This window comes from Rosa chinensis, chromosome 3, assembly GCF_002994745.2.
Source record: "Rosa chinensis cultivar Old Blush chromosome 3, RchiOBHm-V2, whole genome shotgun sequence".
NCBI lineage: Eukaryota > Viridiplantae > Streptophyta > Magnoliopsida > Rosales > Rosaceae > Rosa > Rosa chinensis.
Window position 1 is genome coordinate 9554230 of NC_037090.1, and position 17842 is coordinate 9572071.

Genomic DNA, 17842 nt, shown 5'->3' on the forward strand with positions numbered 1-17842 from the left:
TGTTTCTTATGTGGGTTTGTTTAATTAAATTTGCATGATAGAAAACTTTTGTATTTTAATCTTATGTGGTTGCAAACACTTAGGGTTTTGATATAATTGGTGCTAGGTTTAAGAACATGAAATCGACTTTTCGTTTTGTGTAAACTTGAATCAAAGTAGTAAAGGTTTTGTGCAAAGACCGAATTTAATTAAAGAGGATTGCAATTAGGTGGACTTTTCCATACTAAGTTGTACACTTGAGTTGATAGCCTTTCTCTATGTGTAATGCGTTAAACATGACATGATTGACTAGCTTTCTAGGGCTTGATTGCATGTTTGATAGGATTAATCTAGGTGCTTTCGCTTAGGTTAATTAGCATTGAAAAGTAAAATATGGGAAATCATTTGCTTTCGAATGTTTCACATGATCAACTCCTCTCTCATGACATTTAAAATCAACTATAAGAATTGTAATTGGATTTCTTGCATATGGATGTGGTTTTGATCTTTGTTCCTTGCGATCCACCCTTGTATATATGTTTTTACATTTTCTTTATTTTATTTATTTTAATTTTAATTTTAAAAATCCTAATCCCCCCCCTTATTTGTGTTTACTTGTATATATTTATTCTTTATTTTATTTTTGTAAATAATACTTTTCTTTATTTGTTATACAATTACAAGTGTACCCTCAATCCCCGGAATAGAACGATCCCTATTTTCTTATACTACTAACGATATTTCAGGGTTAAATTGCGCGCTTGCTTCGAGCGGCACCAATTTTTGGCGCCGTTGCCGGGGATTGAAAAATCACTTGCTAAATTGTTCATTTATTGTATATATTTGTTGTATATAAATTGTTTAAAACTTAGTTTAAATATTATTTATATTATTGAACAAAAATTTTAATTGTAGGTTGTAAATTGAGAGGAATAGGTGAAGTCTCTTTTGTTAATATTGGCCTAAACCCCTTACTGGTACCTAGCTCAGGTCCCTAAAAGGTTGAGGGCGGCCTTTATTAACACTTGTTGAACTGTCTTCACACTTATGAACTTTTTCATCTTAGTAAGTATAGCCTATGTGGAATGGTGTCTAGGAAGGGGACAACGTTCATGACGGGTTTTTGAATCCAGAAGTGCTTGCAAATGGGCATAAACCACAATGTGGGAGTAGCTCATGCCAAAATGGATTTTTCCTCTCGTGTTCGTCCTCCCCCACCTGGCCATTTCAGTAAGGTTGCCCAAACGATTTGAAAGGGAGTTTGTGTCTAGGCGACTATACTTGGGCCGCACGTCCACTTGATTTACCCCTTGGAATTTGATTCGATATCAATAATGTTTATAATAAAAGAAATACTTGTGAATACTCTATACGTGTAAATTAGTTTTGTTGTTTCACACTTTAAACTTGTAAAAATACTTTTCACGTTTTATACTCACTTGAGTACTTAACTTGTGTCTTATGTACATTATACTTGTTAATTATACTTGTAGTTTGTAATTAATAGTTATACTTGTTTTTATTTTGTATTTCTTTGTTAATTATAGTTACTAACTTTATTTAATGCAGGTACCGTCTGGCTGCAAGACGTAAAATACAAGCGCTACTTGGGAGGCAACCCAATTCAGAATATAATCAGATTTGCTTTCTCTTTCCCTGTTTCTTTTTATTTTTCATTTTTTTCTCTATTGTTTTTATTTTATGATTTGTTTTCGTAAATGTCTTCTATCTATGCTTACTTATTTCATTGCATGCTTTTAATTGATTACATTGAGGATAATGCAATATTTAAGTGTGGGGGAAGGAATTTATATTTTTGTCTTTCATTTTGAGTCCTATATATTTTATATATATATATATATATATTTTGTCTTTTATTTTTGAGTCCTATATTATTAAAAAAAAAAAATTAAAAAAAAAAAAAAAAACTGCATTCATTCAGTCTTATTAAATTCAGCTATTTACAAAAAAAAAAAAAAACAAACAAAAAAAAACAAAAAAATAATAATAATAATACTCTAAACTAAGCCATGTCTGCATCTTTGTAGGAGTTGAGGCTGAGCTCAAGGGAAATGCGAGAGTCACCGCCATAGCCACTACCTCCCTCGGAAGTAGTCTTCATGTTGCCAAAGATGTCCTCACCATGCATGGGGAATAGTGGAAGGGTTTCTATCTCCTGGTGATCTCCTCCTCGTTGTTCCATGAAAGATTGTCCTCCTGTTGTGCCAAAGGAGGTAGTACTGGTATTAGTGTTGAAGGGTGAGGAGGAATATGGGTCAACACCATAGCCGACACGTGACCCAAAGTTTAGATCAATGGATCTACCATCATCAGTAGAACTAGTGGATCCAAAATTGAGATCGAGAGATCCACCAACCGGAACGTTCCGAAATTCCTTCAACTTCTGCCTCTCACGAGCCTTGAGGTTCTGGAACCAAAAGAAGACGTTCTTGTCCTCGATCTGCCCATATTGTTGCAGATGAAGGCAGATCTCTTGAATCTGCTCTGGAGTTGGGTACTTAAAACCCTTATCATAGTAAAGGCCCTTGAGGATTCTTAGTTGAGGCGGTGTGGGAGCCCACCGGTTACTACTCCCGGCTGCTTGGATGCTTCCTCCCTCCTCGGTTGGTTGCTGGGCTTGTAATTCCATTTGTTGCTGGGTTTGTAACTCCATTAGTTGCAGAGTTCGTGGTTCCATGTTGATGAAGAAAGGATTGGAGTTTCGAAAGAAAGGCTGAAGGGTTGAGAGAGAAAGGATGGAACTCGGAAGAATTTTCTTTTGGAGTGAATAGTCGCTCCCTCAGAATGCACCTAATTATAGAACGAGTGAGCAGATCTCCACCGTTGGATGGACGACCTCTGAGATTAAATCTACGCGTTGGATTAAAGTCACCCGCAAACACGGAAAAGCTGTTGCCGCGTGGAAGACACGTGGGGGAACCAAACGAATCTCGAGGAGCTGTGACAGACAAGCTACAGTCGAAAGCAGGTTTAATTGCCGTGAATCAAGGAAAAGAAGGACGCGTGGGGGAATCAAACGAATCTCGAGGAGCTATAGCCGAAAGCATGCCATAAATCCAGGAAAAGAAAGGAATATTTACACGTGGGGGAGTTTCTTGGGCCGTGAACTGTCATAACTCTTCTCCTTCCCGGAGAAGCTTTGTTAAAACTGTGTGCCTGTTGAGATTTCTACCCTATTTTGTGCTTTACATATACATCCTTTTTTGTCTCCTCCAGATTTTACTAAGGTTTGTCTAAGCGTGCAGTTTCAAATTCCTTCTACTTCCTCATGGCTCGAACCAAGGTTACCCCTCGCAGGGGCGTCAATCAACGCCGTGTTCTCTCTTTGGAAGAAGAAGGTCGTCAAGCGGCCACTAGAGCTGGGCTTACTCGTCCATGGGACCATCGTCCTATCCGTGAGCGTACCCGCAGTCCCCCTCCTCTGCCTCGTCGCTCTCCCAGACTGCATCCCGGAGAGTCTTCTTCCTCACCAGCTGCTCGTGCTCCTCGCCCTATGGCCACCCTGGAAAGCTTGTCGGATTCGATTGATGATTTGCGTTCCTCTCTCCGCGATGGTATTATGGTGACAGATTGGAGAGTCAATTGCATGATCGATTACATCTCTGAGATGAACTGCTCTTTGATCCGCTGTCACACTGCAATAAACAAGCTTGCTCAGGAAGTCAATAACTTGCAGAGTTATCCTCCTGGGTTTCCTCGCAAGGACGCTACTGCATCACAACATGAGAACCCTCCTCAGGAGGCTGAAACCAGCAAAAGGGCTGCCACTCGCCCGCATACCGCTCCTCCAAAGGAGTAAATGGAGGTACAAGTCTAGGCTGAAAGACTTTAAACATTAAGCGCTGCATGGGAGGCAACTCATTTCAACTGTAGCTGTGGAGGAGCCATCAAACGCAGATTTGCTTTCTTGAACTCTTCCTTCTATTTTATTTTCATGAATTTTAGGTTGTTTTAGGTTTCGTTGTGTTAATTTTCTCTTCTATGCTTGATTTATGTTTTGCATGATTTATATTTGTTTATACATTGAGGACAATGCATGAATTAAGTATGGGGGAAGGGTTATTGCTTTATTGTGTTTTTAGTAGTTAGTATAAAAAAAAAAAAAAAATAGTTGAAGTTGGATTGTGTTTTTTGTGTTTTTAATTGATGTTGTGATACACTAAGGTATATTAGATTAAACATAGTCTTGAAAAAGGGTAGCTGTTTCAGTCCCATTGCACATCGAGACTCCCTGTTCCCGTACCTAAGTGTTGAAATTAAATTATTTAAAAAAAAAAATTTGGTTACTTTTGTTTTTGTTTTTGAGTCTTAGAATGCCCTTTCAACTGTCTAAGATGATTCTATATCTCTGAAATCATGATTAAAAGATGATCACAAAATTGAGATGATTTTTAAAATGGTATTCTTTGGTTAATTAAGATATATGAAAAATGCATGCATGTGTAGTGGATATGGATTTCGTAACCTTGGTACAGAATATGAGCATGTTAGGATGAGTTTTGATTCATAAAAGCCCATGTGAGATATTTGAGCCATGTCCCTTTTTCTTGGAGTGATAATTGAAAAATATATTCTTAATTTTTTGGCGATGTTTTGATGATCTCATTACTCTTTCATTTGATTGATTGCTTGCCATAGATTAAGTTTGATGGACTAGAGAATGCTAGAATTCGCTCTTGTGCTTGTTGAGACGTTTGTCAATACATGGCCCTGATTCTGGAAGGGATAGAGGCAACCTAGGAATTATCACCATTGCCAAATAAGCATGTGTCCCTATTTGTGCCCGTCATGGGACTCCCTTAGATAAACCCCTTTGAGCTTACATTAAGCCTTTTCTTTCATCACCCTTAAATCCTTAACCCTGAACCTTAGTATAGCTACACTCCTACCCTTTGTTCTAAAAACTTAGTGGAGCTATATTTTGGGACTTTACTTGAGGATTTGGCATTGAGAACGAAGATTGAGAAGAGGTGAAAGTTCAAGTGTGGGGGTAGACTTGTCCATGAAAAAAAAAAAAATTGTGAAAGCCGTGAAAAATGAAAAGAAAAGAAAAAAATTGTGTACGGCTAGAAAAGAAAAGAAAGAAAAATGTTTATGGATTTTAGTCTTCCATACTTAGTGATTTTGGAGTTTACTTTGAACTGAAGGCCCACTACAGAAAAATTTGGCCTTTGTCCATTCCACTATAGTTCTAGGGAAGTTTACAATGAAGATTTGGCCCAACATGAAGACATTAGGCCCTTTTATGTTACCTCTAGGGAAAGTGACGTTTTTGCAATGCCTTGGTGGATTTCTTGAGGTCTCTACATCTACATGTGCTCTGCTAGGTTTTTAGGACACTTTGATAAATCCTTACCCTTCATTTCTTAAAACCTTGAGCCGTGGCCCCATTACAACCCTAAATAAGACCTTCTTGATCCTTAAGATGGGACAGCCTTTGATTTGTGGAGATGAGTTACAAGAGTTGAACCTATGGCTTGGGTCCATCCGTGCAAGTAGTTGATATCCTTCATGAGATCTTTTCAAAAAAAAAATTATATTCACAAAGTGCTTTTCGTTTCTTATATATGTGAGCTATTTGATTGCCTCAAAATATTTTCTCTCACATATAATTGAGTGATTATAAACTTTTAAGCATTGTCTTGAATTCTGAGAGAAGAAAGAGTGGATATACCTTGTGAGGATATGAATCATACTTGTTCGAAGCATGCTTAACAGAAACCATCACCATTATTACAACCAAGTCCTACTTGTGTATGTGTGGATTATATGTTTTAATTAACTCTTGAATATCTACATATTGATTCTTGGTTGAGTGCTAATCTTGATGTAGTGAAAGTAGGAGATTTCTGAGACAAAAAGTTGAAGGGCAATAGAGTCATTGTTTTGTAGAGTCTTTAATTTTCGTTGAGTGTTAGTGTGTGTCTTAGTGTGATTTTGCTAAGGGACTAGCAAAAGCTAAGTGTGGGGGAATTTGATAGGAGCATTTTAATGCGACGTTTTAACTGCATTTCCCTACATTTCTTACGTTATTTCCTTATTAAAATCCTGTTTAGGAAAGTTTCCATTCTTTGATTGGGAAAGTTCCTATTTGTAGAAAGTTTATATTTTGTAGTTTCTATTTATCATTTTTAGTAAGTTGCCATTTTTCATTTTAGGAAAGTTTCTATTTTTCTTATTAGTTTCTATTTTTAGGACCTCCAAGCAAGTGGAAAATCTTGAGGAGGAAAATCAAAGTTGCAAGGAAGTGGAAAATCTTGAGGAGGAAAATCAAAGTTGCAAGGAAGTGGAAAATCTTGAGGAGGAAAATCAAAGTTGCAACCAAGTGGAAAATCTTGAGGAGGAAAATCAAAGTTGCAAGCAAGTGGAAAATCTTGAGGAGGAAAATCAAAGTTGCAACCAAGTGGAAAAACTTGAGGAGGAAAATCAATTCAAGTTGAACAAGTGATAAACATGTGGGAAGATATTTTTTACAAATTTGTCTAACATATCTAGCCCTTCATTTATGTTCATCTCCACCCTCCATTCATCATTTTTTGGGCTATAAATACACTTCTCCTCTCACTCTCAAAACAAATTCCTTCATCCATTCCATCTTCTTTGTCTCTCCATTTCCTTCCCATTTTCCTAAACACACATTCCTTCATCCATCTCATCTTCTTTGTCTCTCCATTTCCTTTCCATTTTCCCATACACATTCCTTCATCCATTTCATCTTCTTGTCTCACCATTTCCTCTCCATTTTCCTTAGTCACCAATTCCTTCATCCATCTCATCTTCTTTGTCTCTCCATTTCCTTTCCATTTTTCTCTCCATTCTCTAGTTTTAAGTTTCTGCATTTTTAAGCAAAGAGAAGAAGAGAAGAAGAAGCCATGAAGCCTCCTAGCCGTCATCATCCACCTTGTGCCGTGATAGTGAAGTCTTGCTTTAAAGATTCAAGATCAACGTCTCAAGCTCTTCATCATCCACTCCCTTCATGGTGTAATTCTATCTTTTTCCTTGTAATTTCTTGGTTTTCTTTGTTTAGATTTGTAGAACTATGAATTCTAGTTAACAAATAATGTTAAGGGCAAAGTTTAAAGCCCGTTTATATGTTTTGAGATAAAGTTGTGATTTCTATATGTTGATTTTTATGTTTCTTATGTGGGTTTGTTTAATTAAATTTGCATGATAGAAAACTTTTGTATTTTAATCTTATGTGGTTGCAAACACTTAGGGTTTTGATATAATTGGTGCTAGGTTTAAGAACATGAAATCGACTTTTCGTTTTGTGTAAACTTGAATCAAAGTAGTAAAGGTTTTGTGCAAAGACCGAATTTAATTAAAGAGGATTGCAATTAGGTGGACTTTTCCATACTAAGTTGTACACTTGAGTTGATAGCCTTTCTCTATGTGTAATGCGTTAAACATGACATGATTGACTAGCTTTCTAGGGCTTGATTGCATGTTTGATAGGATTAATCTAGGTGCTTTCGCTTAGGTTAATTAGCATTGAAAAGTAAAATATGGGAAATCATTTGCTTTCGAATGTTTCACATGATCAACTCCTCTCTCATGACATTTAAAATCAACTATAGGAATTGTAATTGGATTTCTTGCATATGGATGTGGTTTTGATCTTTGTTCCTTGCGATCCACCCTTGTATATATGTTTTTACATTTTCTTTATTTTATTTATTTTAATTTTAATTTTAAAAAATCCTAATCCCCCCCTTATTTGTGTTTACTTGTATATATTTATTCTTTATTTTATTTTTGTAAATAATACTTTTCTTTATTTGTTATACAATTACAAGTGTACCCTCAATCCCCGGAATAGAACGATCCCTATTTGCTTGTACTACTAACGATATTTCAGGGTTAAATTGCGCGCTCGCTTTGAGCGCATCATTCCGCTCCTTACGCCCTCTTTTGGGTGCATTATAATTAGCCTTATGAACGCTCTTAGTTCTAATGGGCCTTGAATTATAATTCCTCATTAGTATGTTATCATGTTTCTCAGCTACAGATATGAGATTGATAAGCTGATGAAACCTCGTGATCCGTCCAGCATTGACTTCAGTGCAGTATTGCTTTGATACCACAATGGCTGAAATGGGGAAGGTGGAGAGAGTATTATCAATTAGCTCTTGCTTTGTGACAGGTTATCCACAAAACCTCAACATGGACTGTAAGCAAAGAGGTTCTGAATTATATTCAGCAACAGACTTGAAATCAGCAAAGCGCAGATTGTGCCATTGAACCTTTAAGTCAGGGAGGAGGGAATCTTGGACAGTACCAAAGCGCTCTTCTAGCGCTACCCATAGCTTTCTTGCATCCTTGACCGACATATACTCCAATCTGAGTGCCTTGTCCATATGGCGTTGCATCAAGATAATTGCTTGAGCATGCTTTGTAGGTGTTCGCACGAACACATGATCCGGGTTAGGTGCTTGGATTATGGGTAATATTCCCTTTGAAGTGAGGTGGTTCTCAACATCGGTTACCCAACTGTGGTAATCCGAGCCTGTTGAGTCAAGCATGGGAAAGTCGAGTATAGGTTCATTCGACATCCTGAAAATAAGAAGAGAAGATATATTAGTTTCAAAGCTAAATTTCCACGAAAACTAAAATAATAAGATTTTCGAGCTATGCTACCAAGAAAACAATTTCCAAGAATCTCTTTTGGATTAGACCAAACAATAATGTTTTAATATGGTCACAATTTGATGCTTACGAACGCTCTTAGTTCGAGCATTATGAACACTCTTAGTTCATACGAACACTCTTAGTTCTTTAAGCGTGAATCCCCACAATTCTGCTTTATTAAATAATCGAACCCATGTTCGTATATTGAAAATCCTGCAGAAAATAAAGGAATTTAAAAGACAAGAAAGCAGGAACTTTAATCTTTAAAACTTGTTGAGATTCGGACCAGATTTGCTTCTGAACAGCTCCTACTTCGAATGGTGTACAGCTCTCAAAACGAATCCAATAGGGCTTAAATTTGGAGGTCAAATAGAAGAGGCAGAGACAAACAACTTTGATGAAGGAAGGATTTTGATCTGAGGTCCCGATCAAGACGTTTCGGGGTGTGAAAACAGACTGATCTGCACAGGAACGAGCATGCTACTGGGGTAGCAGGCGTGCGACGGGTGCTCAAGGGCTGCAGGAGCAGCGCACGGTATGGCTAGCAAGAGCTAGGAGCTTGCAGCAGTTTTTGGTTAAAGAAATTTCAGGTGTTAGGGTTTTTTTCCTGGCTAGGGCTTGAGTTAAAGTATCATGTTGATAACGTGTTGTAGAGAATTGGAAAAATGTATTGCATTTATCTCACCATGAGGTTTATATAGGGTTACATCATGTATACAAAAGGAAATACATAATGGATATACTAATCAATCGCACATTACAAGTATGTCAATCGCATACATTACGAGTCTGTCAATCGCATACATTAAGCAATATCTATTGCATGAATAGTCATTATCATTCACAACAGCTTGTAAGTTTTAGGTGCGTGGTTGGGTTTTAGATTGCATTTCTAGTACTAGGTTGTGTGGTGTGCACACATAGACAAAACAATGGATAGTTTATACAGTTCTAGTCGGGTGTTCTTTTCTAGCTGAAAATAATAAATCACAAAAACTATGTACCAAGTAATGAATGTTGCTCAATATCACTAAAAAATTTGGTTAATTCCAAGTTATGAATGTTGCACAACATCCCATCAGGTAATTTTGTCTATTTGAACGTCTCCAAGAAATTTCTATGTTTGCTTTTTAAAAGTCTCAAGGCTCTTTCAACGTATTAATCTTATAAGCAAATTCAGCTCTATGAAACCGTAAATCTTTAAACATATTGTATTAGGCATTTTGGTAAAAGTTGGTTCAGTCCTTATCTATTGTCTGATATTTGTTAGCAGTGTGAAAATGCAGACATCATGCGGTGGTACTAAATTAGGTTATTCCCAATTTCCCACCTGGTATCATTTTATTTATTTATTTATTTATTGAGGAGAAAAGGAAAATTACAAAGAAAAGCCTCTAGCGCATCCAAAACTAAACTTATCCCAATAAAAGGCTGGAAGAGCACTAACAGGAAGTCTATTCATCCAGATTTTCGGAGACGGAGTGTGAAGACCAACAGCCGTGATAGCATCAGCCAGGAAATTAGCTTCACGATACACATGAGAAAAGGAAATGCTGTCGAATCAATTTGAGATGGTATCGATGTCTCTTGTCAAAGATTTCAAGGACTAGGGAATAACACCATTATGCTTGACACAGTTGATAACTAGAGAGGAATCACCTTCAGGTATCATGTTATTATACTGTTTAAATATGTTTAAGTTAAATATGGATCGACTTAGTATGGCAACCTAGCATGTCTAGCTGTTCAACAAGATAACAACTATTTTCAACAAATGTAACTTATATCACATGATATCGGCAATTTGCCTTCCTTACATGTAGACTGAAGGCTGAAGCTTAAATTTGGCAGGCCTATAACTTTGTGCTTATGTTTCAGCATTGACATTTAGGTGCTTTGTTACTTAAAGGGTTAACATGTAGGCATTTGAGTTCTCAAAAGCAAAGCTTTGGTCATCCGGTTGTTCAGTTTGACATTCTACCTGTCCTTGTTTCGATCATCTCTGGTGAAGTCATCATAAAGCATTGCACCTTGCAGAATCTAGTTCGAATATTCACAAGTTTGAGTTAGTATGTTTTAGGTAGTACAGTTGCTGTAGAAGTGCAGTAGTCATAAATATGCCTGTTAGTTTATAGTTTATATAGCACTGCAGGTTTTGGCAAGTGCACAACGGCATTAAGATGTTTTCTTTTACTAATTATGTCCCTGCCATACACAGTTCATGTTGCTTGAGCAAAGTCTCGGATCAAATTTAGACGAAACATGTCATCAAACACTTGGTGTAGTACATGAACCCAATTTACATTAGTGCAACTGTGCATGCAAGTGTAACTTTCTAATGTGTTAAACCCTTATACAAGATATGGTAAGTGATAATTAAAGTGTCTTATTGGATAAGTTTTCTTGCTTAATTCAAGAAGGTATGCTCTTGGACTCTAATCATCAAATATGATCGAGTTGCGTAAAACCTTAAACTATAGACCATCTAATTTGCCAAAACTAAAAACCAATTTGGCAAATTTGATGATTAAAGCCTTAAACTAACAGCTAGCTAATTACATTAATTCAATTGGTTTTTAGTTTTGACAAATTTGATGCTTAAAGCCTTTAGCTAGCTAACTATATTAATTCAATGGGTTTTTCGTTTTGGTGATGATGAATCGATTTCAATTACTTGATCGTGAAAGCGGATAATGAATTGCAAGTTTTGAAAGCCATTAGCTAGGTTTATTTATGAAAGCAGAAAATTAACTATACATAGAGTGATAGAGTTATAGACATACTGATACATACCCAAAACAGATGTGAACATTCTTCAATTAGTTTATCGTATAGGATTAGAAATCACACCTACTACAACTCGACCAGTCTAACACTAGTATGTATGTGCGCATATATGTTCACATGCACTATACCGAATATGCACTGCACACCATTAAGCTATCCTTATATAAATCTCCTCGCGCGATCAATCATCATCTGTGCACTACTCAGTTTTCATCCATCATTCATCAATTGGTTAGAGTTATCCTTGGTGTTAATCAGGGATATGGCATTGCTAATTGAGTACAATAGCCGTGCTGCTTGTTTCTGCTTTTTCATCAGGTGCTAAAGCCGCCAATAAGTACGACTACTTCCAGTTTGTCCGGCAATGGCCGGCTACATTCTGCTATCATAATTCGGATTGTGTCATCCCCCGCACAGTACTTTTACAATTCATGGCCTTTGGCCAAGTAATTACACGACACCTGAAAAGCCATGCGTTGCACACACTATAGTCCAGCTGAGGTATTGCATGCATGGAATAAATTTCATTTTTCTCAATTTCTGCACGTTGTTTTTCTTTTCGTGCTGGATGGATTGATTGATCACAGTATGAACTTGATCAGATGTTTGCTGCCCCAAACCATGGTTTGAAAGACTATTTTCTGCCGCAAGCGTGGCCCCAGTTAATTGCTAGTTTCACCAACATGCAATTCTGTCAGAGCGAATATAACAAGCACGGTACCTACTCGGAGAACAAACTCAAGCAGACGGAGTATTTTAGGACAGCTCACTCAATGCATATTTTCTGTTTGCACACTCGCCTCTCCAAATCCACCCTGGTAAAGCTGACCTTGAACAAGCCATTCGGGCAGTCACTACTAAGGACGCTCTGCTTATGTGCAAGAAGATCAAACCCATGGGCATTGATACGTGGCTAGAAGTCGTCATCTGTCTTGATGTTTTGGGAGTCCAACCGGTCCCTTGTCGCCCTCGATTACCAACTTGCCTCGGTCCAATTATATATTATGGTTACTAACTAATTTATATATAGTTATAAGTATGATATTAGACATTGCATGTAATACGCATGAGAAATGCACCGGATGATATACAATTTCCGTTCCTTTGATATACAGTTTATTTCTAATGTACGTAATGATGAAGAATGATATATTGAACTATAGTAATTTTACTCGAGTTATTTTGTCTTGCACATGAGAAACAAACTGATTATTAAATCTACTACATGACTGCACCAGAAACACTGATACAAAGTCTTATTACAAATCGAGCTTTAACAAGCAGTTCAATAGGAGAACTAATCGAAATATAGGAGGGTGTACTCAGCAATCTTCTCCCACGATTTGAGAGTCTTATCTTTGTAGTCAATTTTGTGCAGTGCTAGTCGAGTTATGGGGAAGCTCATGCCAGTAATGCTCTTATCCAGAATACTAATTTTTTCTTTTGCTTTTCTCCTCTCTTCTTCTGTCAGATTCCCATATAGCAGACTCAAATGTGGTCTAACACCTGTGCAGAGGACATACAAATCATATTCCGTGGAATAAAAATTAGTTACAAAACCACACAAGCTAAGTCTTGAAGTAATGCTTGATTACAGTTTTCAGAGTAAAAGCATTGGAAACTCTAATATATATGTCTAAATGATCAGCAAGAATTAACTGGTTTATCTAAACGAGCAATTGATTTAAGTACTTCTATGGTATCGTATATTTAAGAGGACATGCATGTGAATAACCTTCATAAACTAGAGGTTCAGCATCAGATTTGAGGCCAGTATTGTGATGCAACACTAGCTAATAGCATCAAGAAATATGTATTGATCAATTCAAAGAGAGCAAGATCGACGGCAGAAAGATTGACATTCTTTGTTTAAGTTCTACTATTAATTAGATTTTGTATTGCTGACAACCAAAAAAATTATAACTAGAACCACAGGAAGCCATGAGTCATCAGAATATCATCCCCTGGGTTCAAATTATAACCACATCTCAGCTCTTAGGTATGGAAAAGAACCTTCAAGTAGATAGCAAGAAGATTCTTTATAATCATTAGTATGTCTCAAAGTACAAAGTCGTAACTGTTAACTTAAAAAATTGTTTTCTGATTTCCAATTAGCTTGAAGTTTCATTATCATAATTACAGTCTTCTTAGATTTCATTAGAAAAAACGAGATTTAAAAGCATAATGAATTTACAGCAGTAAATCTTTATGCCAGTGGTGCCCTTCAATCAATACACTTGAACATTCAGTTTTGAACGAATGTCGTTTTTTTTAAGTGAACTCAGGACTTCAGACAGAAGAAAAGTCAAGATAAAACCATTTCCTCCTACATCTTCTGTCAATCCCAACAGACACTAAAAACAATATATATAATATATATATATATATATATATATATCTTTCTTTAAAACCAAAAACAGTGTTTCATAGTTTTATCTATTCTCAGCTTCTTTTCTCCATCAACTCTCTTTTTCGATCTCGTATGCTTTCCATTCCTTCACGTTTGTTAAAAAACAAATTAAACATTACTTACCACACCAACTCCACAATGAAAAGAACTTACTGTTGTGGAAACCAAAACATCTACCACAGGCTCCAGTTGCTCCGCATAACTGAAAAATGGAAAAAAGAAAAAATTGTTATGTACTTACGTAGTGGTATCACAGTAAATAATTGCATATAGCAAATATGATGCTTGACTAATATGAGGGGTGCCACATGCAAATGAATGATTGCATAATCTCCAAAACAAAATTCCTACAAAAAGTTTCACAGTTTTAAGTAACAAAATCGTGCACATTATGCATTTATCCCAGGGCAAAATGGCACTGGAAAATACATATAACTCAAATCAAGACAACATAAGATTAGAATGATATGAAGAAGTGGAAAATTGAATACCTCAAAGGACTCATCATCGGATGAAAAGGAGGAATCAATGACGAGCAAAACACACTGGTAATAGAAACTCCTAGTAACCACTTGGTTAACTTTAGCTTTGTACCCAGAAGTAACACAAGACTGAAGAGATCTAAACTCGTTCAGTGCGTTCTCCTGTGTCATTCGAATAGACCCCACAACGGTGATATGGGGCTCAATCTCCGGCCCACCAAACTCCAACCTAAGAGCTTGCATCACCTTCTTTATCTTGAGAGACACGTCATCCGGTGGTATGGCCCATACTGAATACGAGTGCCATTCATTGTCAACCATTGAACGACTGGGTGGAAAAGAGTACTCGAAGAGAGAAAAGCCGGCCTGTAAAATAGAGAAACATCTATAATTTGCACAGTGCTGCATCTCTGAACTAAACATATAATTTAAACATAGTTATTGATGCATATTTTTGTCTAAGACTTGAACAGAAAACATCGTTAGAAATTACATTTGTAGAATTATCTTTGTTCTCCAGCTTGTTGCCCCCCAAGATTGAAACTATACTGTAATTCCCATAGACAACAGCTGCAGAATCATTTTGCACGCTATCAATGGGAAGATACTTGAGAGTTTTGGTACTAAGGTTATATGAGAATAGACGTCCACTTGTGTCCTTTATCACCTCCATAAGAATCTCATCGCTATTCAAAAATGCCAACGGCTTTTCATTGAGCTCGAAACATATATGTTTAGTCCAAGGGGTCTTAGGACCATCAAATTCATCTATCACCCATATTCCAAACGATACACCATACGGTGAATTCTCACTTTCCAATCCAAAAAGAGCAATGGATTCATTCCACACTAGAAGGCGCATATTAAAAGATACCTCAAATGGATCAGATAGACTACCCGGTAACAGCATATCATGAAATACCTCGTCACCCATATCGAACAAAATGATAATGTTCCTAATGAATTCCTCTTCCATCGCGTCAAACAAATGTACTTCCTTATGCAGCTCAAGTCCAGACCAATAACACATTCCCTTGAAGTACATCTGGAAGCGGTCAGGGAAAAGGATAGTAGATTGTGTTTCCAAAGAAAAAGTCTTCATCTCTCTCCAAGAATCGGTACTCAAGGTATATACAGCTGTTTTCAGGGGAAAATTAATACGATATCCATCAAGAGATCTTTCTAGACAAGGATATCCAATGTTAACAACTTTGTAGTCATCAGACCTGGGATCATAGCCAAATCCCAAACTATCCATGTACTCACGATGTATACTGTAGGGAACATCTTTAGGCCAACCCGGCAGGGTACCAATTATTTCTGGGGAATTGGGAAGGTAAGGCTGAGGGGGAAGAGGCTTAAATTCATGAATTGCTGGGTTCCATAATATCACCTCACCAGAAACAGCTGGAACTAGACAGATGATCTCATTACAATGGCCTATAATATGAAGTGATGAGCCTCCCGTCTTTAGACTCAAAGAAGAAGGAATGTCAATGTCCTCTACCCCGGAAAGAAAGCTATGCGCTTCGCCGCCGCCATCAATATTATTGCGAAATTTGAGCAATGAGAATACCGCTTGAGTCTCACTATCAGTGTTATTGTCCTTATGGACTAAACGCTTCAAAAGGACGGAAGGAGTAGAGCGATTGTTGTGCTTGGAAATGGACAAGTGCTTAGCTACGAACCTGGGATTGGTGATGAGAGCATACCACCTTTTAGAAACGCACTTGAATCGCATCAAAGTTTTGGGAGGCAGAGTTGATAGGATTTGTTCCACCACGTCTTGTTCAATGTTTTTGTGAACCCCTGACATATTCACGTCGTCTATCTCCATTTACACAAAAGCAAAATTGCCATCCAGGTCAAGGAGTCCATTGTTAATACTCGACACAAAACTCATCCACATCTATTAAACGAAATTTAAACAATAAATTAAAAGAGATTCAGAGTCACCTGTAGAGGAACAGAGTCGATGGACAGAGATGTGCAGTGAAGAAAAGAAATGAGACAGGGACTAAGAATTGAGGAATTTCTAGGCTGTTCCGAGTCTGCTGTGTTCCAGAGTTCTGACCAAAAGAGGGTCCATTTCAATATATAGTAGTCTAACCGTAACAGTAAAATGTCCAAATTTTTTAATCTGAACCGTTCACTGCATCTCTGGCCGTTGGCTAGCGTTACGTGAAACTAAAAGGTCAGAAGGGGTGAGTTCAGGTGAATTTGACTAATCTGAAGGCTTGACCAATCTGCTTTAGTCGATTCGTTCAATGGTGGGTCGTGATGGTGAGAGAGAGAGAGAGAGAGAGAGAGAGAGAGGATGCTGTAGAGTATTCCAGAAGAGATTTTGGGAAGGAACCCGTTTTGGTTTCTGGGGATGAGAGGATATGTGATTCTATAACTAGTCTTCTTGTTGTGTCCGAGTTTTCGGATTGATTAAATGGTCTACTTTATGATCATGTTGTTTGCAAGTTATTGTTTTTGTCATTGAGTTTGAGAATGGGGACTAGTGTGATTTTGAGAATGATGACAAGAGTGAGGAAAATTGGTTCGTAAATTATATAATCTATGCTATGTTAATACGATTAGGCATTGGCTGGTGTCTGGTGATGCCAAACCTTAGTGTGCAAATTTGGAATCTTCGATATGTGTATAACAGATTGATAACAACTTGGTTTAAGTATTAGGTTTGATGGGTATTCCTGTTGGCAATGCAGGCTCTGTCATTGTTTGACTTGCATACTTGCTTGTTTCTTCTACTTCCTCTGTTTTTCTTTTTTAAGTGGATCATAACCGGTCATAAAATGGATTTTGATTTGTTTATAGCAACTTTTTGATGATGTTCAAAGGGCTCCTGCTTTACCTACTAAAGCACCGAGAGAGAGAGAGAGAGAGAGAGAGAGAGAGAGAGAGAAAGGAGAGGGTAAAGCATTATTCTATAACGTCTTTCGAGTCTAATTATGCTATGTTGTGGAAACATTAACTTCTTCAATGTCTAATCTTTCTTTGTTTGATATATAGGACGATAATAAGAACAAGAAAGGTCTGGCTGAAGATTATGAAGTATGTATATGCATCACTTGGTTCACCAACATGCTTTTGTTCCCTTGAGCTGGATTTCTTTCTTTCTTGAGATCTATATGTTATTTTCAGAAGCTGTTTTCCTAGGTTAGTATGTTCAGTTACAAGGAAAAAGTACTGAGTAGCTATTGTTATCAACCTTCTGCAGCAAGAGAATCTTCAAAACATAAAATGCAGATTCCGGCCCATGGTCATCCAAAGACAAGCAGAAGAATGAGGTGCATGTTTTGATTGCTGTGAATGATATCTCTGCTACTATTTTATATTTCTTTGTAAAACATTGAACTTTAATCTCCTTGTATACACAAATATATGCATACCTATGACTCTTTTGAGGTTTTGTCTTATGTATTACAAAGAAACATAAAATAGTAGCAGAGATAAATGTATCACATAAAATGTTTCTGTGTTCATAAAAGTGCTGATTCATTAGCCTTGTGGTCCATATCATTGATCA

At 37.1% G+C, this 17842-nt stretch overlaps 1 protein-coding gene across 2 annotated transcripts; it reads right to left on the reverse strand.

Annotated features, from left to right (window-relative positions):
• Window positions 1-12568: 12568 nt before the first annotated feature.
• Window positions 12569-16372, reverse strand: LOC112194236 (F-box/kelch-repeat protein At3g06240). 2 transcript variants are annotated; one of them, XM_040516803.1, is made up of 5 exons: window positions 16264-16358; window positions 14801-16138; window positions 14317-14673; window positions 13979-14027; window positions 12569-12921 (listed from the first exon to the last, which is right to left on the reverse strand). In XM_040516803.1, exons 2-5 carry the CDS (start codon window positions 16121-16123, stop codon window positions 12713-12715), a joined length of 1938 nt encoding a protein of 645 aa, XP_040372737.1. In that variant the 5' UTR covers window positions 16124-16138; window positions 16264-16358; the 3' UTR covers window positions 12569-12712. The 2 variants fall into 2 exon arrangements, with proteins under 2 accessions (XP_040372737.1, XP_024190249.1); XM_024334481.2 differs by having other exon boundaries at window positions 12571-12921; window positions 14801-16134; window positions 16264-16372.
• Window positions 16373-17842: the final 1470 nt, after the last annotated feature.